The 24662-nt window shown below is 42.1% G+C and overlaps 5 protein-coding genes across 6 annotated transcripts; 1 reads left to right on the top strand and 4 right to left on the bottom strand.

Annotated features, from left to right (window-relative positions):
• Positions 1-1893: 1893 nt before the first annotated feature.
• LOC139931132 (hibernation-specific plasma protein HP-55-like) lies at positions 1894-3895 on the bottom strand. The gene is made up of 5 exons (XM_078285319.1): positions 3244-3895; positions 3040-3110; positions 2654-2850; positions 2220-2367; positions 1894-2088 (listed from the first exon to the last, which is right to left on the bottom strand). Exons 1-5 carry the CDS (start codon positions 3893-3895, stop codon positions 1894-1896), a joined length of 1263 nt encoding a protein of 420 aa, XP_078141445.1.
• Positions 3896-7982: 4087 nt separating this feature from the next.
• On the bottom strand, positions 7983-10989 carry LOC139931099 (serpin A3-5-like). Its single transcript, XM_071924506.2, has 5 exons — positions 10338-10989; positions 10121-10191; positions 9735-9931; positions 8303-8450; positions 7983-8171 (listed from the first exon to the last, which is right to left on the bottom strand). Exons 1-5 carry the CDS (start codon positions 10987-10989, stop codon positions 7983-7985), a joined length of 1257 nt encoding a protein of 418 aa, XP_071780607.1.
• Positions 10990-12156: 1167 nt separating this feature from the next.
• LOC139931237 (dual specificity protein phosphatase 26-like) lies at positions 12157-13722 on the bottom strand. Its single transcript, XM_071924688.2, has 3 exons — positions 13486-13722; positions 12761-12972; positions 12157-12523 (listed from the first exon to the last, which is right to left on the bottom strand). Exons 1-3 carry the CDS (start codon positions 13662-13664, stop codon positions 12327-12329), a joined length of 588 nt encoding a protein of 195 aa, XP_071780789.2. The 5' UTR covers positions 13665-13722; the 3' UTR covers positions 12157-12326.
• Positions 13723-14370: 648 nt separating this feature from the next.
• Positions 14371-19374, bottom strand: bag4 (BCL2 associated athanogene 4). Of its 2 annotated transcripts, XM_071924202.2 has the most exons (5): positions 19022-19373; positions 18266-18385; positions 17820-18050; positions 17188-17457; positions 14371-16542 (listed from the first exon to the last, which is right to left on the bottom strand). In XM_071924202.2, exons 1-5 carry the CDS (start codon positions 19112-19114, stop codon positions 16051-16053), a joined length of 1206 nt encoding a protein of 401 aa, XP_071780303.1. In that variant the 5' UTR covers positions 19115-19373; the 3' UTR covers positions 14371-16050. The 2 variants fall into 2 exon arrangements, with proteins under 2 accessions (XP_071780303.1, XP_071780312.1); XM_071924211.2 differs by lacking the exon at positions 18266-18385 and having other exon boundaries at positions 19022-19374.
• A 648-nt stretch (positions 19375-20022) lies between these two features.
• lsm1 (LSM1, U6 small nuclear RNA associated) lies at positions 20023-23506 on the top strand. The gene is made up of 4 exons (XM_071924428.2): positions 20023-20332; positions 20499-20567; positions 20784-20899; positions 23153-23506. The coding sequence occupies exons 1-4, from the start codon at positions 20287-20289 to the stop codon at positions 23321-23323; spliced, it is 402 nt and encodes a 133-aa protein (XP_071780529.1). The 5' UTR covers positions 20023-20286; the 3' UTR covers positions 23324-23506.
• Positions 23507-24662: the final 1156 nt, after the last annotated feature.

Here is a 24662-nt window from a genome sequence, read left to right as displayed (position 1 = left end):
CATTCAGGAAAAGTAATCGAGCACATATTCAAAACTCATGTCTGTGTAATGTTTAAAAAGTGTGAACTACTTAATTATTTAGTAAATACCAAAAGTGACTAAGCGTAGTACGGAACCGTATTGCATTCACCAAAGAAAAAAAATCGGAGATGGTTTCTCGTAATTATGACTTCTGTATCTCATAATTATGAGATCTTTGAGATAAAGATCTCATAATTATGACTTACGATCTCATAATTATGACTTAGTATCTCATAATTACGAGATCTGATAATATGACATGATAATTTATCTCGTAATTACCAGAGCCATATAGAGAGAGGGTTAACCCTCTCTCTATATGGCTCTGGTAATTACGAGAAAACAATACTTCCGGTTTGGGCGGTTAGCCTTCAAAATAAAAGCGCAAGATTTTAAACGTAGAAATACTGTTTTAAACCTTGGATTTACTCGTCAAATTCAATAAGTGAGCACCCATATTAATGTTTGATGTCATAATAATAATGAATAACAATGCCATAACGTGCCATTCTTAACTATATATTATTCTGACATTTTCTGACTAAATTGGACACTGTATAATTTACCTTTCATTGTAACAGCACAAGTTCTATGTCAAAACACTCCTGCAGAACTGAACTTTCACTACACAGTAACATTTAGGTCCAAGTGCTTTAAAAAAAAAAAAAAAAGTCATGGCAGGCTCTCAAAGTCAGCCATACTGCAAGTGTAATATATGCAGCGTTTACAGTTACAAATGGCAGATATTATGGCATTGTTCATTATTATTATGACATCAAACATTAAAATGGGTGCTCACGTATTGAATTTGACGATTAAATCCAAGGTAATTGGTTTAAAACAGTATTTCTACAAGTTTAAAATCTTGCGCTTTTATTTTGAAGGCTAAACGCCCAAACCGGAAGTATTCTTTTCTCGTAATTACGATATAAATTATCTCATAATTACAACATCTTTATCTCGTAATTATGAGATCTTTATCTCGTAATTATGAGATACTAAGTCATAATTATGAGATACAGAAGTCATAATTACGAGAAACCATCTCCGATTTTTTTTTCTTTGGTGAATTCTACAATTCAATACAATTCTGTAGGGGGTGTTTTTGGCTAGATGTAAGGTTTGTGGGTTTGACAAGGAATTTAATAAATGTTTTTATCCTGTATAACACGTTCCATAATATTGGAAAGCAGGCTATTTGTAATGTGGGACACCCCCAACAAATCCTTAAAACATTAAAATTAGGTTTGTTATAATATATTGGGTTTCTTTGCTTTAAAACAACACTAATAACTAATTACCACCCAGACAGTGGCCAGTCAAAAACATTAATGTTGATTCATGGCTGTATCATTCTGTATTCATATCAGTAGCCTTTTGACATACAGAGATGATTGTTGATTCATATGTCAACACCAACATTATACTTAGGCTATTTATGTTTTTATTTTAAATTTGTAAGCAACCTGGGCATTCTGTTATGAGTCCCATGTGCAACAAGCATGCCATGAGGTTATAGAGGTCCCTCCCATTTTGCAAAATATGGCAGAAAAATAGGGTTTGTTTACAAAAAGGTTGTGCCACAGCTGATGAGAGCAATATACCCCCTCCCCCACGGAGTATGGTTATGGAGGATTCTATGGGAGGATTACAACTCTGATAACCTACATTTGCTAAACAGCTACTAGTATCTTATCCCTGTACTAATATTTCAACCTTGCTTTATGTTACCTTCAAAAAAATAAATAGGCAAAACAAAGAAAAAAGTTTTGGTTTGCACTTAAATCAAGGAAACACAGAACAATAATTTTGTGAGGATTTAATATCTGATGTAACAGCTTGAGTTTGAGTGAGTACAAGATGTTTTCTTCATCAGATATTTGGGTTGACAATCTTGCCCATGAAGAGGATGCTCTCTGTGGTGGGTTCGATGATAAGGACCATAAATGGACGGTCGAACCGCAAGACAGGGACTCGGTGGAAGGACAGAGGCATGAAGCCAACCCCTGTAGCAGCTGCAGCGGTGGCTCCAGCCTCATCCACATCCAAACTGGCTTGGTGCACAACCTGCAGAAGGACAGACAGCAGAGTGAGATGAAGGATGGATGGAATGGAAAGAAGGAAAGATGTTTGCGATAACATATTTACCATTAATTGGTATTCAGATATAATCTGACCCTTTGGCTCTCTATCCTTACCTCTGAGACAGCCAGTTGCTGCCCCTCTGAAATACCACTGAAATCTGCTGCAGCACCAAACATGTCCGTCATTCCCATTCCACTCAACACATCCTTCAGGGAGTAAGAGGTCTTGATGGAGAACTTGGGAAGAAATACCTTGTTTTTCCTAAAAAAAGAAATGGAGAAATATGCAAACAGCAATTGACAGATTCTATACTGCAGTTGTAGGACTGGTAATTCTGGAAATGATTAATCTATCTCTTCAATAGAAAAAACAAATGCCAAAAAAATGTTTCACCTAAACACTCACTGAGTATTGTTCCTAAGACACCAACCACAACATAATGTACATCGGATTGATGGTAGAGGACAATACTGTTAATATAGTGTTCTCTAGCACAAAAGCTTGATTTTCACTTGTCAGTAGATACTAGATACTAGGTTCTTCCAACCTGGGTTTCATCCACTTCAGCCATTTGGTGACGTGGTTCTGGCAGATGGCGTCCTCCAACCCTGCCAAATCCTTGTCAGGCAGCAACAGCAGCATGGAGTTGGAGTTGTTGAAGGGTAGGCGGAGGACTGACGTGGAAATCTCCTGGTCGTAGTAGAAACTAAATTTCTCCTCCAGATTCATCATCTGGACTGGAACCTGGAAGATGACAATTTGAGCATTACGTGGCTTCCAGGAAAAAGAGAAACAGTATCAAGGATGCACAATGAAATCACAGATAAGTCAAACGTGATGCGCTCTATCTAAGGTGACTAGAGGTGTAGGGGGGTGATTGCTAGCATTACTATTGTAACATAGCAATTCTGAATAGGCAGTGCGAGCTTGAACCTTGTTCTGCTCATCAACATGGAAGTCCTCCTGCCTGGTGTCCTTGGGGTCGAATGGAGTCTCCCACTTTCCTATTTGACAGAAATGATGGTTGATATAATACATTTCTAATGAGAGTGCATCTTATTTGAAGGAAGAACCTGAGAATGATAGAGAGATAGAGATAGAGATAGATAGTCCATCTCATCTCATACAACCTCTTACCTTTGTAGTATATGTAGCTGATGAGATACATGATTGTGCTAGGATCCAGGTTTTCGACCAGCTTGTCAATCTTCCCACTGGTCTTCTCCCCCACGTACCTATTGATGATATCAGCACTCTCTGCGGTTTTGGTGAAGTTGACAGTGAACCCATCTGCAAGGTATGACTGCTTCAAGACCTCCAGGAACTCAGGCCGTGGCTTGAAGGTGTCATGCACGAACACAGCAGTTCCTGCACTCATGTCTTCTTGAGACGTTGTGTTGGGCCTGGACAGGAGCGTATGAAAGGCCTGATCTACGTCTGTCTGCGTCAGTAGAGAGCTGTTGAAGCCCAGACCATCAAAAAGCTGCTGGTGGGTCGCCTCCCGGGCCCCCACAGACAAGGCAGCCAGGGCAATGGTCACACTTATTGGTGAGAAGAAGATGTTCTTGCCCTGTGAGTCCGCCTGAGCTGCTAATTTCTCGTACAGGCAGTAAGCAAAATCTTTGTTGGCTGAAGTCACCAGTGAGACGCTTCTGGCACTGTTGTCAGGTTCAGTGTGGTGGTGCTCATGACCTTTGACATGTGAATGGGCATGATGTGCATGGTGATCGCTTCTCCCCAAGCAGACCACTGCTGATAAGATCCAGATCCCCAAGGCTGTACGCATCATGGTGAACTAAGACAAAAGTTCAAAAGTGCACCATTGCTCATTTTGCTATAGCAAACATTGTCCTTTATACATGCAGTCACTTTTCAGATGTTACAATGAATTTGTTGTTGTAAATTTCTAATTAATATGAGATCATGTGTATTTGAAATCACAACATTCATTGCAACTCCAAGAGGACACATCTTAAGAATTCAGTTACTTAACTTTTTTCCTTTTTACAATTTAAACACTTGGCAGATGGCGATGATTTTCCAATTCAGCCTCTAAACTTACATCTCAAATTCAAGATATCAAACATAATATGTCTATGACGTTTAGCAAAGCATTACTAAACATGCATTACAAGGCTGAAATAAATACTGCTAAGACTTCTCAATCTTAATAAAATTACTTACTTTGACCCAGTTAGAGCTTACGTCTCCTCAACCAAAGACACCAAACCACAGGCTGAAGAGGGGGAGATGTCTCCTTTTTAAGACTGATGAGGGCAACTGAACTTTGACATGTGTATTTGGTATCTCCGCCTCTTATTTGCTCTGGCCTTCATATTTGCTTTGTGTAATGATTACTGTCTTACTTTACTGTCTACAGGCTTTCCACATGGTATCACAGCTGAGATTGCAAATGGGAAATGCAAAAGCCAAGCAGCAGCCATTGCCTGCTCTAAGGGTTACACAACTCAGCAGCAGTTAAAACCTTTGCTTGTGATGATAGCTGTCTCCATGGCCGGATTAACCATATGGGCAACTGGGCGAGTGCCCATAGACTCCCGGGGCACCAAGCAACCGATGTTTGTTTTTTTTTTTGTTTTTTTTTCATAATTAAAAAAATAAAATAAATTTATTTGCAATAATACAGTAGGCCTACATAAGTTTGGGAGAACAGTGACCAAAAAATCACTCACGTTAACTTCTTGTCCTACAATGTGTCTCAGTGACTGCCCATGGTGCCTGCAGTTGCGGCGGGTGGGTGTGGGTGGGCACTTGAGTTGCTGGTGCCCAGGGGCACCATGAAGTCTTAATACGGGCATGACTGTCTCTAGTCTGTCTCTAGTCTCCAAAGGTGGACAATCATGTGCCGTAGAGGGCAGGGAGTCTGCAGGTTTTCATTCCAACCTAACATTCCACCAGGCGATTTCACTGATTACTTCCCCCTCTCTGGTTGAAGGTAAGCTAATCAGTGAAATCACCTGGTGCAGTAGCACCAACCAACCATTCATGTGCTGCTCATGTTGCCACATAGCCTTGGTGATGCTGGAGGAGAGCAGGACCTAAGATGTCTTATTACTATACAGTTTATTTCCAGCCCTAACACTGACTGACCACACCCTGCCATCAACCCCTTAACTCCAAGGAACTACAAGGCATTGGGAATCTGTGGGTCAGCCACCATCACCACCTGACCCACCAGGCCACGGTGGTACATCGTTGTCCCACCACTTCAGATGGAGCTGCAGCAAGGTGAAGGTGGTGCTTCTGGAAACAGTCCAGAAGTGGTCAAGCGGTCAGCAAAGACAGCCCGACCACTGAAAGGGAAGGGAAGGGATGCATTGCATTGTATCGTCATAGCATAGTGTTGCCTCTTCCATCCTGATGCTGATCTGTGCTGTGGCTGTACTTGACAGAGAGCACTGACAGTCTACTGGAGGGAGAGAACAGGCTTATTGACTTGGAGCAGCTTGTATCCCTCAGAGAAGTGATCCTTTAGTGCATGTAGAGTGTGGCATGTCGTCTTTGTGGCCTTAGGCACCATTTGGGTTTGAGTCTGGAGATACAGCACAAGGGTGAGAGTTGGAGCATTGCTGGCTTTGAAGTCGCTCACCTTGGACTGCCTTCCCTGCTTCTTTTGGAGGCTGCCAGGACAATTGCAGATGGGCCAGAGCTGTGTCCCAGGGCCCACAGGTGTATGTCATTATCAGGCCCTGTCCCTTTCTCCGCCTTGTGTGGCAGTCGCTGGCTGAGGTGCTGAACTGTCTCCAGCAGCCTGTATGAACGTCACAGGCCAGTAAAAGTAACTATAAGCAGTAATTTTCACACAGAGACAGATTTTGTAATTAGCCATATGTCAGACCTGTGGGGCTGACTCATTTATCAATACACAGGATATGATGTTAATATCCCTTGTGCCATAATCCAAGGTGAGCATTCCTAAGGAGGCCCAATTCAGAGTTTAACAGAATGATATACTACCATACCAGTGAGTACCATAGAAAACATCAGGCTACACCGTCATAAATCTACAGCACCATAAGACAGGCAGCAACATTCACCAGCTACCTACTCTAGCTTCAGGGTGAGTGAGTGTAGGCAAATCATTGGGGTTATCAAGTGGGCACCCTCCTTCACCGATGTTTCGTTGAATTAGGCCCACGACACCTCAAGAAAGCTCAACAGTGTATTCCAGCCTCCCAGAAACACCCCCCTCTTTTCCCAGACTCAGCAGACCCAAGTCCACTACACTGCTGCTGCTGTCACCTGTACCTTGTTATCAACACTACATTACACTACACACTACCATCAATATCCCTTTCTATTCAGAACAACATGCTACATCTAAACCCTACTAAGTCACACACTATGAAAGTTACAACCTACATTGCCCAAGCAGAGAGGAGATACCGACCAACTCAGCAGTCTGCATATCCACATTGTATCTGCTTAGGCAAAGCTAAGTCTGACTGGTCCTGCTGGCTTGTCTGGCAGCTTCTTAATAAATGCCAGGGCCCGCTCAGCTGTCCAGCCACCCTCAATGTTTATCCAAGTCAAACGATTAACACCATAGTAGGCTACCTCAATATTCTGCCCACGGATGCCCAATTCACCAAGAAGTGCTAACGGTGATCTGCGTACAAATCCTCTGCAACCCACCTCAACAGGCTTCATAGACTGTAAAAAGACTCTGCATGCTCAGCTAGGCAATGAAGATAGAAAAATTAGCTGGGTCTACATAATAGGTGCAAGCTCTGTTTTAGGTAGCATTAGCTAAATTGCCAAAAACAAAAACAGTCAGCAACCTGCACCAAATCCTGTGGTTAGAGATTGGTATTATTGAAAGTTGGCACCGTTTACCTCAACGTGTTTCGGTACTCGGTAGTAACGATCTGATTGAATTTTTAGTGCCAAACAAGTATCAACCTTCAGTACCCAGCCCTAGTGACCACCATCTGCGCGCACACACACACACACACACCGAGTTAACAGCCTGAAAAGTCAAAAGATGGCTTACAGTTGGTGCCTGCTGCCTGGCCCTGGAGAAAGACCCACTCTCTGTCTGCCTTGACCCAGAACAAAGGAGATTTTTACTTTGTGATATTTCTGTTCGTATAAAAATCACCATAAATAATTAAATAAACTTGCATTTCAGTTTTAAGCTTTTCATGTCATCTTTCACTTAGGCCTACCATGATAAAAATTGCTTAACATATATTTACAGCATACTGTATCAGAAGATATGAGCTTTAAAATGAACACAATATGTTCTTAAAATGCACAGTAGTATTTTACTATTGAATCGTTTGCATTGAGCTGCACTAGACCTACTCAGTTTTTAAGATTGGAGTATATATCTGAGTCTCACTTAAAGAGTAGGTAATTATTCCTACCAGTTGACTTATGTCATTTGCTGTACTCAATGTTAGTCGTTTTTGGTGGTGGGTGCCCTTTTTCCCCATTTGAGCACCTGCCCTCTTAGAAGTCTGTGCACGGGCCTGCTCCTTACCTTCGATATGTTCCAAAAATCCACAGACAACAGGAATCGTGTTAATGTCAGTATCCTAATCACAGCAAGCGTCCACCAAACAGAAACATGGGAAAAGCATCGGAAAAGCATCAATAGTTGTTCATTGTTTTTGATTATGATTTTAACCTTACTTTATCCATTCTTTATTCTTTAGTAACTTTATCTTACCTTAATCTTACCCAAAAAAATAAGAGGTAAGTCAAACACACACACACATGCACGCCCACACAAACAATAAAACATTTTTTGGTTTGCACTTAAATCAAGGAACCACAGAACAACAGTTTTGTGAAGATTTAATATCTGATGTAACAGCTTGAGTTTGAGTGAGTACAAGGTGTTTTCTTCATCAGATATTTGGGTTGACAATCTTGCCCATGAAGAGGATGCTCTCTGTGGTGGGTTCGATGATAAGGACCATAAATGGACGGTCGAACCGCAAGACCATGGTGCTAGACGTGAGCATGATGCCAACCCCTGTAGCAGCTGCAGCGGTGGCTCCAGCCTCATCCACATCCAAACTGGCTTGGTGCACAACCTGCAGAAGGACAGACAGCAGAGTGAGATGAAGGATGGATGGAATGGAAAGAAGGAAAGATGTGTGCGATAACATATTTACCATTAATTGGTATTCAGATATAATCTGACCCTTTGGCTCTCTATCCTTACCTCTGAGACAGCCAGTTGCTGCCCCTCTGAAATACCACTGAAATCTGCTGCATCACCAAACATGTCCGTCATTCCCATTCCACTCAACACATCCTTCAGGGAGTAGGAGGTCTTGATGGAGAACTTTGGAACAAACAAATCGTATTTCCTAAAAAAGGAATGGGCAAATATGCAAACTCATAAATAGTGATTGACTGCAGCACAGGATCTGTCATTCTGGAAATTATTAATCTATGACTTCAATTGAAAGATTTCTACTTTTTTGCTGTGTTTCAGCCTAAAGCTTAAGCAGTCACTGAGTATTGTTCACATCAACCACAACATACTGTATACTGGGTTGATTGTTGAGGACAACACTGGGTGTCCAGCAGAGTTGTCTGTCCTCTACAACAGACAGGTGACAAGGAGGGTGGATTGCATTGCGTGTCGGACCAGGAGTTTCAAACCCAACCTGCTTTAGATTTCGTTCTGTCGAGACCAATAGTGCTGGATTGCACTGTCAGTATTGTATATTTATGGTTTCAAGTCTGTTTTATTATTTTCTTTCTCCCACATTTGCACAATTTCCTGTGAATTGGTATATGATAGAGACATGAAATTTGGCACAATGATTGATTAGGGTGGCAAGATGTTGCCCACACAGTTGACCAGATGATGGCGCTTCAATTAAACATTTTGCAAAACAGACCATAACTCCCACACCATATGTCTGATTGACACAAAACTTGCTAGAACCAATATTCATCTACAACTTTGCCAATAGGACCCACTTCCACCTAATTCGATTTTCCACTATTCTGAATATTTGGAAAAACACTTTTGAATAATTCCTCCTACACTGTTTGTCCGATTGCCACCAAACTTGGCAGGACTAGTCTATGGACCAAGCTCTTTAAAATATGTTGCCAGATTTTTGATATCTAAAAACTACAAAAATCATCAAGTCATTAGCCGATGAACTTAAAAAGGGGTGTGGCCTATCACCAAATGGTTCAGAACTTGAATATAGATTGTCCAATGAACGTGAAATTTGCATGACACATTCACTAAAGGGCCCTAAGTACATGGAACAAGGCCTTTTATCTTGGCCATTAGGGGGGCGTTACAAATGCCACAACATGGCCACAAGGGCTTGAAACCCACAATTGCCAGTTGGGCTATATTTGTTATTGTTGTGATTTGTGTGTTTTTGTTGTCTTTTTGTTTTTTGGACTCATTGTTAGCAGCAAGAGGCTAGCAACGGGAGCTTGCCATTTCAACTGACAGCTGACTCAAGAGCCAATATTTTCAGTGGGTTCAAATACTACAGGTATGTAAGAGACAAGCTACATATAGGTCCAAATTTGCCAAACTTATCCTTCAATCTTGGAAACCCAGCACAAAAGCTTGATTTTCACTTGTCAGTAGATACTAGATACTAGGTTCTTCCAACCGGGGCTTCATCAACTTCAGCCATTTGGTGACGTGGCTCTGGCAGATGGCGTCCTCCAACCCAGCCAAATCCTTGTCAGGCAGCAACAGCAGCATGGAGTTGGAGTTGTTGAAGGGTAGGCGGAGGACTGACGTGGAAATCTCCTGGTCGTAGTAGAAACTAAATTTCTCCTCCAGATTCATCATCTGGACTGGAACCTGGAAGATGACAATTTGAGCATTACGTGCCTTCCAGGAAAAAGAGAAACAGTATCAAGGATGCACAATGAAATCACAGATAAGTCAAACGTGATGCGCTCTATCTAAGGTGACTAGAGGTGTAGGGGGGTGATTGCTAGCATTACTATTGTAACATAGCAATTCTGAATAGGCAGTGCGAGTTTGAACCTTGTTCTGCTCATCAACATGGAAGTCCTCCTGCCTGGTGTCCTTGGGGTCGAATGGAGTCTCCCACTTTCCTTTTCGACAGAAATGAGTGGAAAATACACACAACTAATGGTTAATATGATAAACTTCTAATGAGAGTGTATCCGATTTGAAAGAAGGCCCTGAAAATGAGAGATAGAGAGATAGATAGTCCATCTCATCTCATACAACCTCTTACCTTTGTAGTATATGTAGCTGATGAGATACATGATTGTGCTAGGATCCAGGTTTTCGACCAGCTTGTCAATCTTCCCACTGGTCTTCTCCCCCACATACCTATTGATGATATCAGCACTCTCTGCGGTTTTGGTGAAGTTGACAGTGAACCCATCTGCAAGGTATGACTGCTTCAAGACCTCCAGGAACTCAGGCCGTGGCTTGAAGGTGTCATGCACGAACACAGCAGTTCCTGCACTCATGTCTTCTTGAGACGTTGTGTTGGGCCTGGACAGGAGCGTATGAAAGGCCTGATCTACGTCTGTCTGCGTCAGTAGAGAGCTGTTGAAGCCCAGACCATCAAAAAGCTGCTGGTGGGTCGCCTCCCGGGCCCCCACAGACAAGGCAGCCAGGGCAATGGTCACACTTATTGGTGAGAAGAAGATGTTCTTGCCCTGTGAGTCCGCCTGAGCTGCTAATTTCTCGTACAGGCAGTAAGCAAAATCTTTGTTGGCTGAAGTCACCAGTGAGACGCTTCTGGCACTGTTGTCAGGTTCAGTGTGGTGGTGCTCATGACCTTTGACATGTGAATGGGCATGATGTGCATGGTGATCGCTTCTCCCCAAGCAGACCACTGCTGATAAGATCCAGATCCCCAAGGCTGTACGCATCATGGTGAACTAAGACAAAAGTTCAAAAGTGCACCATTGCTCACTAGGTTACACAATATTTGCTATAGCAATCATTGTCCTTTAGTCATGCAGTCATTTTCCAGAAGTTACAATGAATTTGTTGTTGTAAATTACTAATTCATATGAGACCATGTGTATTTGAAATCACTACAACACATTCATTGCAATTCCAAGAGGAAGACTATATGAGTAAAATTAGACAACACATCTTAAGAACTGTTGCATAATTTTTTCTTCTTCTTAAAATTTAAACACTCAGCATTTTCCAATTCAGCATCCAAAATTGCATCTCAAACACAAGATGTCAAACATAATCTGAAATAAGTACCATAAGACTTCTCAATCTTGATTACATTACTTACCTACAACCTGCTGGAATTTAAGTATCCTCAACCAAAGACACCAAACCACAGGCTGAAGAGGGGGAGATGTCCCCTTTTTTAAATTGATCAGAGCAAATGAACTTTGACATGTTTATTTGGTATCTCCGCCTCTCATTTGCTTTGGCCTTCACATTGCTCTGTGTAATGATTACTGTTTTACCTGTGGGCTTTACACATGGCATCACAGCTGAGATTCCAAATAGGAAAGGCAAAAGTCAAGCGACCATTGCCTATTCTAGGGGTTACACAACACAGCAACAGTTAAAAAATCCTGCAGATTCTTGGCCCTCCGTGGCACAATTGCCCATCTCTACTCTAGTCCATACTGTATCACATTAACTTTCTAATCACAATAAAACAATACCATTGCACCAGAGAGTCTGCTGGATTATCCTCTTACCATTTACAGATTGCACCTTAGAAAGCTTTTAATTCATCAAGATCAATAGTGCTGAAAATAAAAAGGACATAATATGAAATAGTAAGTTATCATTTACAGTGATGCATAATGTTTTCTCAACATGTAACCCTATGTTTAAAGAGGGATAGAAAAATACCATGAAACTTTATAGAAAGTCATCTCCTCTTTCATTTTAATTGACAGCAGAGTAAAAAGGAACAAAAGGAAAAAAAAGTTTTCCACATACAGTATTTCTGTTCAATAAACTCATTGATCCAGTATTCCCATGGCCCTATTCTGAACTCTCTCTCTATTATAGTATCAATGCTGATCTAATCTAATGAAGATATATCAAGGTATCTCAGAATTTTCAACATTGTTTTGTAGAGTTTAGTTGAGATATCTGGTGTAGCAGTAGTACACTCTTTCCCTTTCCTCTTTGTCTCATGGTCAAGCTTACATGGTCATGGACCTGATGGGTCATCCAGAATCTGTTCCCCTGTCCTTGAAGTGTCTGCTGCCCTGATCAGGGAGGTTTAATGATGGGCACCGAAGAGTTGTCCATCCAGTTTGATAAGTTGTCGAAGGAAACCTCGATTAGGGATAACACCCCGGTTGTCTTTCACAGCACAAATGGCCTCTACAAGGGTCAGGTTCTGCTTCAGCATCAGATAGGCCAGGACCAGGGTGGCAGAACGGCTCACTCCTACATGGCAATGCACCAGGACTTTGCCTGAGAAACAGAGAGAGGGCGGATTAGAAAAGTGCAAAACTATTCAACATAAGTAGAAGACTAAATATGAGCTACAGCACTTTCTCACAACATACAATTCATCACCATGGTATAGAGAGCTTCTTCTGAATGCTTCACCTCTAACATACATTTCTAAAAAGGTGAAATGGTGTAAAACTTAGCCACCAAAACAAATTGATCTTTACAGAGTTACCATTCTCTTTCTCCCCCTCTCACCTCCTCCACTGAGAGCTCTGTGTATGAAGTCTGCTGCAGCCTGGAAGCTGACGCTCATGTCAAAGTCACAGGAGTCACGAGCCTCTATGCCCATGTAGGTGATGTTCAAGGCCTCATATATATCTGGCTTTCCTTGCCGTTTACTGTGAGCTGCATTCAGGATGTGAGTGATGCGATGGATGGAAAGATCAGCCCGGTTCTCTGCACTGTTTCTGCGATAAACAAAATCCAATTCACTGATGGTATCCACTATTAGATAGAATACAGTGTGGCAGCTGCTTTAAAATGAAACATTTGCATGCAATGTATATGAGAGAGTGACCAGTGCTTGCTGGACAATTTCAGACATTTGACAATTTGAAATAAACTTACTACAGAGACTTGAGACATGCTCTTAGCCTCATTAAGGATTTACAAGAAACATATCAATACCCTCAGTGGAAACTCTGTTTATGCAAGTTCCTTATGTGGAATGCAACTTTAGGGATCTAGAGTTACCCATCCTGCATCCTGATTTATGATCAGTTCCTCTTTCACTTAGTGTGGACTTAGTCCAAAACTAGACTAACGTAATATAACATGCCTCACTCCAATCCTCCTATCACAACACAGGTACAATATTTGAAACCTAACTTAAAAAACAGGGAAGAGTTTAAATGACATGCTTCACTCTTGTTAGCCAGCCTGTGGGTTTTCACCAGAAGAATGGTCAATTGGCTACTTACTGGTCTCCAATGTAAAGCCTTGGCCACACTTCATCAGCATGGCTGATGATGGCTTTGCCAGTAAACAGTAGTCTTTCCAGTTCAAACACAGCCAAACCAGGAGAACTCAAGTCAATTTCCACTTTTCGAGGAGGCGGCTTATCATTCCAGGACGCAGGAAGCTTGGATCTATATGACATTGCTTTTTCTTCACTGGGTTCAAGCAGACCTCTGACGTGACGGTGATTATCTTTTCCAAACTAAAGAAGCAAAGTCTATTCCAGCAATTGAAAAGGTGAACAAGAAGTTGCTGCTGCTGTTTGTAGCCGCCTTTTGCCAAAACAAGTTTGGGAAAGGGTTTTATATAAGGCCTCCCTCTATATTTAGAAGGAAGCTCCAAGAGAATTATCTCTAAGCAAGTCGTCCCCGAACCACCATCGTCAAACAGAACAGAATGAACCAAACAGGTGTATTCTAGTCTCAGGCTTCTTTGCCTCAGATTTGCTCACCCCAAAGTGTCCTAAGTGTTGTCAGGTTATGTGACCCACAAATCAAATCCAGCTCATGTTCCACAAGGCTTCGGGGGGCCGTGTTATGCTTTTGCATTAAAATAGCTGTCTATTTAAAGATCTGAATGCTAGCTGGCAGGGGATGGAGTGTGTGCAGCCACATGCAGGCATCTCAACTCGACAAACAAAACAAGCAATTTCTCATTATTGGATTTTCAGAACAGAAAGTGTCAGAAACAATCTGTCTGTCAGATTTAAGTACTATAGCCTCTGATTATATAGAGCAAACATTTAATCTTAGTTCAATTCCTCTGGTTTTTCTTTAACCACATAGGACTTTGCAGTTAAGGGTCATATCAAATAGTCAGAAAGCATAAAAAATTCATTTGACCACAGGTTAAAAAATATCCTGACATTTAATTATTTCTCAGTCGTTTCTCACTCTTGTGGTAATTCGATATTAGTCAGGCAAAGATTCCCATCTTGTGTTGGAAACATGCATTACATCTGAAACATCTACAGGCAAGATCCTGTTCTTGTAATCAAGATTAATTTTTACATATATTTTATATTACAAATATATATATATATTTGTCAGTTAATGCTGAACTAACTGTACAATGGTGTTCCATCTAAACACAGAAAATTAACAGCACAGGAAAATGAACAAATATGACAGATGTTTTTCTTCCATGCAAAGTTTGAGATCTTATTTTTTTTTTTATTGATATAAAAGCTTCCCCCAAAATATGGCACTCTTTTTTTCTAAATCAACATATCAAGCATTAATTGGAAAAAAAGGACTTGCTCAACACAAGCCTGAGAAGTGTTTTTGGTGCAAACTAGATTTCATATAATAAAGATATCAGCATTAATCTTTGAGGAAAGAGGTCCCACTCCCACTAATATCTAACCCAAATACCGTGACAAGCTGCCCTCACGTATAAAAGTTCCGTAACAACTTTAAATTACATCCTTTCCTTTATCCTTCAGTAAGAGCAATGGATTGAACTCTGTTTTACCCGCCTAGTAATATACAGTCGAGTGCTCAAAAAGGGAGAGAAAAAAAGAACATAATTTAAAAGCTTTTCAAGTAATTCTGAACCTTGTCCTTGTGTATGTGTAATAACACTAATTCCTACAGTGAAAAACATGGCATCCATATGTAGGTCTGATTCTAGGTCTACACTTGGGAAGCAATTTCCTCCGCAAGATGGAGTAACGGGGACAGCAATCTTCAGGGGGTTTTCACTAATCAGCTACGATCTAGACCCAAATATGGGCATTGAGGTGTCAAGACTGTATCCAGTTTAACAGTGGTTGTCTATGATATTATTACAGAACATGCAGGACTAGGAGTACAATTGAAAAGAAAAGCATTGCACCTATTCCTGCAGTGACATGGAATACTAAGCGACTACGGGCTACACTGTGTACTTGACACTGACAGGTAGGTGAGGACAGTGTTTGAAGAATAGGAAGTGACATAATGAACATTATCATGACCGTGCAAATGGGTCGTGGCGTGTAATGACACAGCTAAGGGAATGCATGAGTTGACCTTAGATGTAGGATCAGACAAATCCAACCCACGATCCTGAGGGACAGCACAAAGATAATCTGAATCTGTATCACAGGTTAGAGACCACTAAGAGTTGCAATGTGGCACTAAAATCATCTTCCAGTGACTCTGTCCTGTATTATGCTGGCATAAGCATGGCGTACAAGATAAGCTGAGCATGGTGTCAGGTTATGTAGCCAACACAGTTACTTGCTGAGGCTGAAGTCGGATCTGATATGTACAACTATCAGTTTGCAGATCTTATCACAACATCACTTTCATAGTCTTACACCAGCATGATGCTTTCAAAGTCCTGATTCCATTGATTGCTCTGACGTATTCTTGGGTCCTTCCATTTACTAGAGGCATTTTATATCATGGTGGTGGAAAAAAACTTAAGGATAGTGCGGCTCCAAGGAACAAGTCCAGACCCTCATTGTGTCCGTGGAAGATTTGGAAGAAGAAAAAGGAAACAGCAAGACTCGGTGACCCACAGAACCAAAGGATAAGTCCGGTTCAGAAGGCCTTCTTCTCTAGCTGGTCCAGAATGGCCTGGATCCTCTGTACGGCCTCCTTCCGGGCCTGCCTGACGTTCTCCTGTCCCTGGGTCTCCACAGAGTCCAGCTCCAGCAGCTCCTTGGTCAGCAGTTCCTCCAGATACCGGTAACTCTTGTCTGTTTTTTTGCCAACAAACTCATCCACGTCTTCCTGGAGCAGTAGCACTCTGGCCATGATATACTGGACCTTAGCTAGGCTGGGGTTATCGCTCAGGGGCTGGGGTCCGGCCAGGCCCTGGGACAGGCCTTGAGCTGGAGCTTGGCCCGGGGCCGGAGCAGAGGGTGGGGGCTCACCCTGCGAAGGATTAGGCTCTGTCAGCCCACCTCTCCCTGTTCTGTTGTACATTTGGGGAGGTGAACTGAAATCTGCGGGTTTTCCATTGGGGGGATTGGGGGATGGGGCTGGCCTGGGTTTAGGTCCCACCTGTGGGGCACGTTGGTGCTGTTGGTCCTGGATTGACAAAGAAAAAAAAGATTATAAATGTTGAGAGTGTGACAAATGCGATACATTTGATGCTGCTCAGTCAGCACAAGCTAAAATGGTCAAAACCTTTTTCCAACATATCGTGTGTGATTTTTGAGATCTGATTGTATGATGCCACGTTGCTGTATGTCCACATTTGGCCTGAAAATGGCTGTTATGAGTCTCCTGTGTCTCCCACTTATTTTAGTTGGTGCATTTTCCCCCTCATCTCCATCTCAATGACTTCACATTGCCTGTACACCCATTGTGGCTGGATTGCATCAAGAATTTGCAGATTTCCAATCATAATGCAAGCCTGACTATTATCATATCTAGTTTTCAAGATCTGATAGCAATGTGAAATTTTTTTGTGCACCCAGACTTGTCACTTGATGCATTCTGGTGTTATCGGTATTGAAAAGTCACGTTGAAACAACAAGCCTATGTAACCGTAGCCTATATAAACTTGTCAACGCCATGCTCTGTACTTTTGCAATACATAATTTTACGAGGGTGCAAAAGTATGTGTTTTTATTTCAACAGTCTTATATGTGCTTTTTTTCACATTTAATTTACTTAATCCACATTAACACAAAGAATTGGAACAATTCAGTGGCAGTGGCAGATTCATACCTTGGGTTGGTAGGGTGGCGGTGCGCCGGTTCCAGTCCCTGGCCATGCTGGAGGATGCTGGGGACGGACAGGATTTCCATAGTGGTTTTGTGGAGGCTGCTGGCCTGGCTGCCATTGCTGCTGGGAGGGCGCATACCCACCAGAGTGCGCCCAAGCCTCAGCCTGGGGTCTGGGGTGGAGAGACTGGCCAGTGGGGTACGGGGGGTTTGGAGGCATTGCATGACCACCTTCACTGTAGTGAGGATATGATCCAGGAGGATATCCAGGTCCCTGTGAGCAGAGAAAGGAGAACAGTATGTAGTGTTTCAAGTAGAATTTTATTGTAAGTTTTGCGGGGTTGGGGTGGGGGTAATTTGGGTTCTGAGACCCTGGTTTGTTATGTAAATATTACAAATTACATTTTTCTAGTTGTGTGTGTGCACATGGATGGTGGAGGGGTACCACAGCTAAATTAATGTAAAGGAAACACTTGCATGTTAATTATCACAAAAATAAATTATCACAATTTATATTACTCTTCACTAGTATCACTCAGTATAGTGCAGCACAACCAGAGACAACCAATTGTACCGATAAATCCACCAACCACTCTTTCCTATGTGTGACCACAGCGTGTGTTTGAAAGAACTTACCCCTTGACAGTGTGGACCGGGATAGTGATGATGTTGGTGTTGAGAGTGCGGCTGTGCAGAGCCACCAGTGGTCTGCTCTGCTGGACAAGCCTGGCTGGGATAAGGACCTGGGGCCGGTCTCTGAGGGTCAGCGCAGTAGAAAGGGTTGGACGGATGGAAACTACTTGTTGAATACTGACCCTGCCCTGGGCTGTAGACACCATGGCCGTTGGGATATGCTCCAGGCATTGCCTTAATGGGAAGCACAAGAGAGTGGAATGAGTGATTAGAAATGTCCTTGTGTGTGTGCATGTGTGTATCATTGAATGAGAGAGACAGATTTTTTTTCAACACAGAAGCTGTCAGCAAATGTAAGGGAAGGGTGAATGCACTTAAGATAAGGATTGGATGTCTTTATATAGCCTTGGATTTAGAGGGCCGAGTTACTGCGTGTCATAAGGCTGTACCTGTGGATTGTACTGTGGCTGCACGTCTGACCCTGAGGGATAGGTACTTGCATAGTGTCCTGTGGAATGAGACTGGGGATACCAGTAGTTTGAGGGGTAGCCAGGATACTGGGAAGCGTCCTGTGAGCACATAACATCATATGGGAGAGTTCACAAATTATTTTTTTTATTACATACCACTCTTGATGATATATACACAATATATATAGATATAGATATATACAAAGTGCAGGCAACTTGTTCATCTGTAAGCCAGTTGTCCTTCTTAATAACACAAAATCATTCAGACAACACAAAACTTCAAAGCCAATGCTCTCAACATCACAATCTTTCCCAGAAAATAAGTGAATGAATTCTGCTGGTCAGTCGTAACGTTGAACCAGCGCTGCCCTATATCAATTGAATGAAGCTGGCAAATGTTACCTAGGAAGCGAAAATAGGCCGCGTTGAACATTTGGTTTTTGTTCCAGAAATCAAAGTGTACTTTGACATAGCACCATTAGCAGTGTTGTCACGTCAGGATAAACGTGACTGAGTACAAACTCTAACAACAGTTAAGCTAGCTGGTTAACTATTACATAATGCCAGCTAGCTCAGGCAACGTTACGTTAGCTGTCTAGCTAGCACGGGCAAAGCTTGCTGCGCTGGGCAACAATGTTTTGCTGAACACACTCAGGCAATCTTTTCGAAATAAAACAAACTTAAAGGCAGCAAACAAACACAAGAATTCCGCTTAGAGTGGATTCAGCCACTCACCATGGTGTTATTCCAGTTCACGTTATTATTTCCCGAGTTGTAATTCGAGGGCCAGCCAGATTTGGGATTTGACTGCATTTGATGATGATGCATCACCTAGGCGCGTTCCCCGGCAGCAGTCTTGTCATTTGCCATAACAAAAAACAAACCTTAAACAAAGCTACTTATCAGACAAGTAAATTGGTCCAAGCTGCTGCTCCCAAACAAGAATGTTGCCGTTATTCTACAGACGTAGAGATGGTGATTGGGATCAGGAAATGATTGAATGACATCTACTTCGCGCAATCGTGTCCTGTCTCTTTAACGGGGAGTAAACTCGATAGGAGGTAGAGGTAAAGAGCTCTCACTCTGCCGCTATTTTCTAGTACGAGAAGGGCGGCGGACCCGGACCCCCTTCGGAAAAGTTGTGATATGACATGTAGGTATTTTCTGCTGAAAAAAAAAAAAAAAGTCATCCACACTTTATTTGGACAACGTTATACACAAACCGAAACCGTTATACACAAACCGAACGACGTTTCAACATGGACAAGGAACATCTTATCACAGGTGTATTCTGTATTGTCCACAGCATCCACTCTACAAAGATGTCTTGAAGAAGAACACTGAATGGGTGCCAAATTAAGGAGCAATTCAATGACTTTGTCAACTTTGCCAACTAGCTTGACAACAAATATGCTAACCTCCCCGTTTGGCTCTCGTTTTGGACCCCAGCGACATAGGCGCTCGCTCATCTCAAAACCGGAACGGCTGTTCTGCCGCAAAATTGCAGGAGGGGAGTGCGCATGCGTGAGGATTAACACCCTTCTGCAGACCGGAAGGCGAAACTTTCTTTTTAAGCGAGCCACCACTTCATCTTCTATAAATATTCAATCTTTGGTGGAACCTCCTTCATGATTTTTTCATGTGCGTCACTGGAAGATCTGTCTCTTCAGCCAATAGGAGAAACCCTATGGAAATTATGTTCTTTCTTTTTTTTTATCATAACCTGCATATATCCAATCTACAGATAAGTGACAACCTTCGACGTTATATTTATTAAATAAATTATCTCGGGAGAACGCTGGTTCTAAATAGTTAATTAATTGAAATTTCCACCAGATAGCAGTCGGCGCTCAAAGGGTTAAAGGTCTACAGGAAGTTTTCCCCTAACATGTATAAATTCACTTCCTGTACTCTTCTGGAAAGAAACATATTTTGAAACATTCATGGCTTGACGTTATAAAATATAGATATACGAAGCAAACAAACTCACCAAGCCCAAGATGAACTACGTACCAGGGACAGCAAGCCTGATTGACGACATCGACAGTAAGTAGGAGTTTGGCGAAGAGGCTCACTTCCCTCCTTCAAAGACATGTTTTCCTCAACAGTCGTTACAAGTTGCAACACCGTATCTGATGCATACTGATGGATTGGCTATTGCTGTAGTTTTCTGTTGTTGTTGAACGTGGTTTGTGTTGTTTGCACCCTGCAGAGAAGCACCTGGTCCTGCTCCGGGATGGCAGAACACTGATCGGTTACCTCAGAAGCATTGATCAGTTTGGTATACCTCATTACATTATCTTCCACTTGACTGTACACTCACTATAGCCTGCAAAGTACATCCCAAAGTGTTTTCTGATAATTTCATATAGGCTTACTTCAAATGCTTAAATTTTAAATGTTTAAATAAGCCCGAAATTTTACTCCACAATCTTTTTTTTTTCTTCAAATCAGAATCTTTACGTTGTTTCTCTAACCAGTTTCTCTTCTCTCCTAGCCAATTTAGTTTTTCATCAGACAGTTGAGCGCATCCATGTGGGAAAGAAATTTGGTGACATCCCCAGAGGAATATTCATTGTGAGAGGAGAGAATGTTGTTCTGCTTGGAGAGATAGTAAGTGGGACTAGTCCTCATTTATTGGTGGGAATTAATGGCGTGTGTGTGTTGGCATTGTATACGTGGTGTACTTGATACTTTTTTTAATGTACATTTCTTAAAGTCCTCACATGATCCAACAAATGGTACTTTTTATATGGTGAGTAGTTAATAATGATGTAGCTTCAGTCAAAATCTCCTCCAGACTCCTGGTCCCACCCACAACCAAATGACCAAGGCAGCATAATGTATTACAAGATATTATTACTTATTCTACATTATTTAAATGGATATTACTGTATGTACCTTGGATTGATATAGGTTGAATGTAGGAAAAGTGTACGCCCATGACTGTGTTTCTTCACTTGAGCTAAGACAGTCACAGCATGTCAGCAACTCTCAGAAGCAGTATTAGTGTTTTGTTTTTGTTTTTTTTACGCCAGTGAATTGAACAAACCAGTTGGTGGGGGCGCACAGCAGCTTCTGCTGCTCCCTAATTTCTCTCATCCTCTTTCTTCAGCAGAGGTTGACTGTGCATAGTGTCGTCCATTCTAGCGTAACTTGATTTGCAAGCAAGGAGGCAGCCTGAGCCATCATTTGGCACATGGAAGATGGGAAGATGAGACATACTTGAAGTGCAGTTAAATGAATATGCAAATCAACTAAAATAAATTGAGTCTCTTCCTCTTATAAGATTGGTAAAAGCTCATAGCAGTTTCTGACCAAAAGCACTGAGGAAAGTTTACGCATCAGCTTTGAACCTGGAAAATATATTGCTGCATCCTCCGGTATAAAGCCCCTCGCAGTACAAGAAAACATGAGCAGTCTTTTCTATTTGCATGCATGAGTATTTGCGCACAAGAATTGACAAAAACATAACAAAAGGGCGACAGTAACCGAAGTAATTGAAACCTAAAGAAAGACACTTCACCCCTGGCACCAAGGCCGCTGTTAGCATGGCTTTTTACTTGACCTTTTACGTGCACGGGTCATGACAGACAATTTCAAAGATACAAAACATTTTTTTTAGCAAATGATAGCAAACTCATAAAGTGGATGTGGCTACACATCAGAGCTGAACTGCACTGTCACAGAATGTATAGTATGAAGCTACTTTGTGTAGGAAGGTGACTGTTAACAGGTATTGGGAGATGGGGTGCAGGGATATAAAACACGGGGGCACACATTTTGTGAGGGAGTCGTCATGCTTGGCAGTGTGACAGGGCCTGCTTGTTGGAATCGGTGCACAGACTCTGACACCTTGCATAATATCCCAGTGCTTGCGGACACATGTTACAAGGACATCAGGACCTCACAGGCCCGCATGCAGTGCAAACAATGTGAGACACGAACACAGACTGCACACATCGCTCTGCAAATACACATCCGACATTCACTCACTGTGTACAGTCAGGCAGCAGTATGGTGACAGCTGCAGGGGATGTATGTTGAGTGTCCAGCAATGCATTTAAGTAGAATGAGACGCATAAAATAAGTTATGGACATATAATTGCAGTTTTAACACAAAATAAACACATCAACATACATCCAGTGCACTGGAACAACCAAACATCTTTTTCTTGTGGTGCTACTGAGAGGAGAGGTTTGTGGATTGAGTAAGGCTGGTGCCATTTACTACGTCTAGTAAGATACCGGATAATCAGATTTGGCCAATACTGGCAAGACGGTCTGTCTGAGTAATGAAATTAGCATGTACATTTATTATGTCTGCATAAACAGCAAGATATTCACATAATGGCTTAGAAGGTTCTGGTGCAAAGGAGGGGCAATGGGGGGCAATGTGGAAGTTACTCATAGGATTTTGATTGTTTTGTTTTTTTATCTGAGTGTAAATCCTTTAACACAGTGCTTTGTCACAATGTCTCATTTGAGTAATACTTCTGAAACAAATGTGTGTACATCCAGAAAAGGTTACATTTATCAACATGGCCCTGTTTTCAACCAGAGTTTCTATGGTATTGATAAGTGGAAGGTTTGTAGTTTGAAACCAGGTTGGCAACAAGTGCAGAGTGCAGAGTGCAGAGTGCAGAGTGTGTGTGTGTGTGTGCGCTGCAGCCCTGCCCTGTGTTTTATACATGACTGATTACATCATTGCAGTGTAATAAATAACACTAGTTAGTTTTAAATAAACCAATCACAACAAAGAAACAGCTTGATATTCTAAAGTTTGATGCAGCTGAGTATATTAATGGGTAAGTTTGTTACAAGCGTGTGAAACATGAACTCCTGTGTGTGTGTGTGTCTGTGCAGGATGTGGATAAGCCGTGCGACACAGTCTTGCAGCAGGTCTCTATAGAGGAGATTCTGGAGGAGCAGCGATTGCAGCAGCAAGCCAAGCAGGAGACGGAGAAAGTGAAAATGCAGGTCCTGAAGGACAGAGGCCTTTCCATCCCCAAAGCAGATAACCTAGACGAATACTAACGCTGCCTCGACTCCATCGCCCTCCTTCTGATTTTGTATTGGACTCTTTGGTTTTATGTTGAATTTGACATGTGTTTGTTTCTGAGAGGGGATGGGAGTGTGTCGATTATAGGTACAAGGCAGCATCTTGCTAGGCCTATATAGTATACTGTATTAATTTCATTTGAAATGGGGGGGGGGGGGGGGGGGGGGGGGGGCGGGGGGACAAAAAAAAAATCAAAAAGTACTGATTCTTTTCTGTAAAGGCTGCTCAGTCTTGTAGATCATGGTGGCAAACAAGTGTTTGTCTAAGATATTTGTTAGGAAAAAATTATGATTTTCTTACCTCAGCACTTACTATTTTGTCACTCTGTTATGGTGCATCTTTTTATTTGGAGATGATGTACTCCTGATAAAAACTGTATGGTTATGCTCCATTAAAGTGTTTTTGTTTTTCATTATGGCAGGTCTTCTATTAGAAAACGACCTACGTTGTTTCCTCACAATATCTGGCCATTGCCGTTGCTTGTAATGCTGTATTTTAATGTATGCTCTACTCAAGGCGTATGGCGAAATTAGGATGCAGCGCAAGAAAGTAAAACGCAAAATGTGACAATGCAGGTGTGATTTTTCAGCAAAGTGGTGACTACTAATAATTCTTGAAACCCCAAGTGGCTGTCTATACTGTGTGTCTAAGGCCTAAATATTTGCTTTAATTGTGTAGAAGCTCGAGGGCCTATAGACCAACCAGTGCCTGTCTGGTCCCAGACGATGGCGCCAGATTTCCAGTAGAAAACGTGCAAAATGCGTTGCGCGCCGCAATGTGACATCAAACGAGAGAAACGTGCATCTATGAGGAAAGAGCGTGATTCATTTGAGGAATTGAGTTTAGTCAGTCATTATGTCAGTGCTGCAGACAGTGCATGATGGCAGGTTAAAAATGATCAGAGCGCGACCGGAGAAATCGATCGTATCTGCCTCCATCGGTCAATAACAACCTTGTTATCGCGTTTGACAGACGTGCAGTCAGTCGGGCTGCAGCCCCTCAGCGGGCAGAAATGACCGCTTGAATCCGCCCTTTAGACTGGGGGAGTGGGTAAGGCGGGGGCGTGCGGTAGTGGTATGAACGCTCACAGTAAACATGCGAATTTAACCGTTATCATGCAACCAGTTTCAGGTTTCAGTTTCAGTATCCTCCTGCCAAGATGCATTTTATGATGAGATTTTGAGTGTGGAGAGATTGTGCAGCGGACAAGCAAAAAGCCTTTCTCACCGAGAGAGCCTAGTGTCAAGCGAGACAAAGTTTATAAATAAGAGTTCCAGTCAAATTTTTCAAAATAAAGGTCTCATTGCCTTCAGG

The sequence above is a fragment of the Centroberyx gerrardi genome, chromosome 8, assembly GCF_048128805.1.
Source record: "Centroberyx gerrardi isolate f3 chromosome 8, fCenGer3.hap1.cur.20231027, whole genome shotgun sequence".
In the NCBI taxonomy this organism is placed as follows: domain Eukaryota; kingdom Metazoa; phylum Chordata; class Actinopteri; order Beryciformes; family Berycidae; genus Centroberyx; species Centroberyx gerrardi.
The sequence above is the reverse complement of the archived record's forward strand: the minus strand, read 5'-3'. Positions and strand labels throughout refer to the sequence as shown.

Coding starts and splice junctions, on each gene's coding strand:
- LOC139931132 (XM_078285319.1), bottom strand. CDS start 3,895: ATGATGCGTACAGCCTTGGGGATCTGGATCTTATCAGCAGTGGTCTGC. Junction 3,111..3,243: donor CAGCTACATATACTACAAAG/GTAAGAGGTTGT, acceptor TCTGTCAAATAG/GAAAGTGGGAGACTCCATTC. Junction 2,089..2,219: donor AGCAACTGGCTGTCTCAGAG/GTAAGGATAGAG, acceptor GTCCTTCTGCAG/GTTGTGCACCAAGCCAGTTT.
- LOC139931099 (XM_071924506.2), bottom strand. CDS start 10,989: ATGATGCGTACAGCCTTGGGGATCTGGATCTTATCAGCAGTGGTCTGC. Junction 8,451..9,734: donor CTGAAGTTGATGAAGCCCCG/GTTGGAAGAACC, acceptor TTCCTTTTTTAG/GAAATACGATTTGTTTGTTC. Junction 8,172..8,302: donor AGCAACTGGCTGTCTCAGAG/GTAAGGATAGAG, acceptor GTCCTTCTGCAG/GTTGTGCACCAAGCCAGTTT.
- LOC139931237 (XM_071924688.2), bottom strand. CDS start 13,664: ATGTCATATAGATCCAAGCTTCCTGCGTCCTGGAATGATAAGCCGCCT. Junction 12,973..13,485: donor AGGCTTTACATTGGAGACCA/GTAAGTAGCCAA, acceptor TGTTTATCGCAG/AAACAGTGCAGAGAACCGGG. Junction 12,524..12,760: donor CAGAGCTCTCAGTGGAGGAG/GTGAGAGGGGGA, acceptor TCTGTTTCTCAG/GCAAAGTCCTGGTGCATTGC.
- bag4 (XM_071924202.2), bottom strand. CDS start 19,114: ATGCATCATCATCAAATGCAGTCAAATCCCAAATCTGGCTGGCCCTCG. Junction 17,458..17,819: donor CCGGTCCACACTGTCAAGGG/GTAAGTTCTTTC, acceptor CTCTGCTCACAG/GGACCTGGATATCCTCCTGG. Junction 16,543..17,187: donor CGCCACCCTACCAACCCAAG/GTATGAATCTGC, acceptor TTGTCAATCCAG/GACCAACAGCACCAACGTGC.
- lsm1 (XM_071924428.2), top strand. CDS start 20,287: ATGAACTACGTACCAGGGACAGCAAGCCTGATTGACGACATCGACA. Junction 20,333..20,498: donor CCTGATTGACGACATCGACA/GTAAGTAGGAGT, acceptor TGCACCCTGCAG/AGAAGCACCTGGTCCTGCTC. Junction 20,900..23,152: donor TTGTTCTGCTTGGAGAGATA/GTAAGTGGGACT, acceptor GTGTCTGTGCAG/GATGTGGATAAGCCGTGCGA.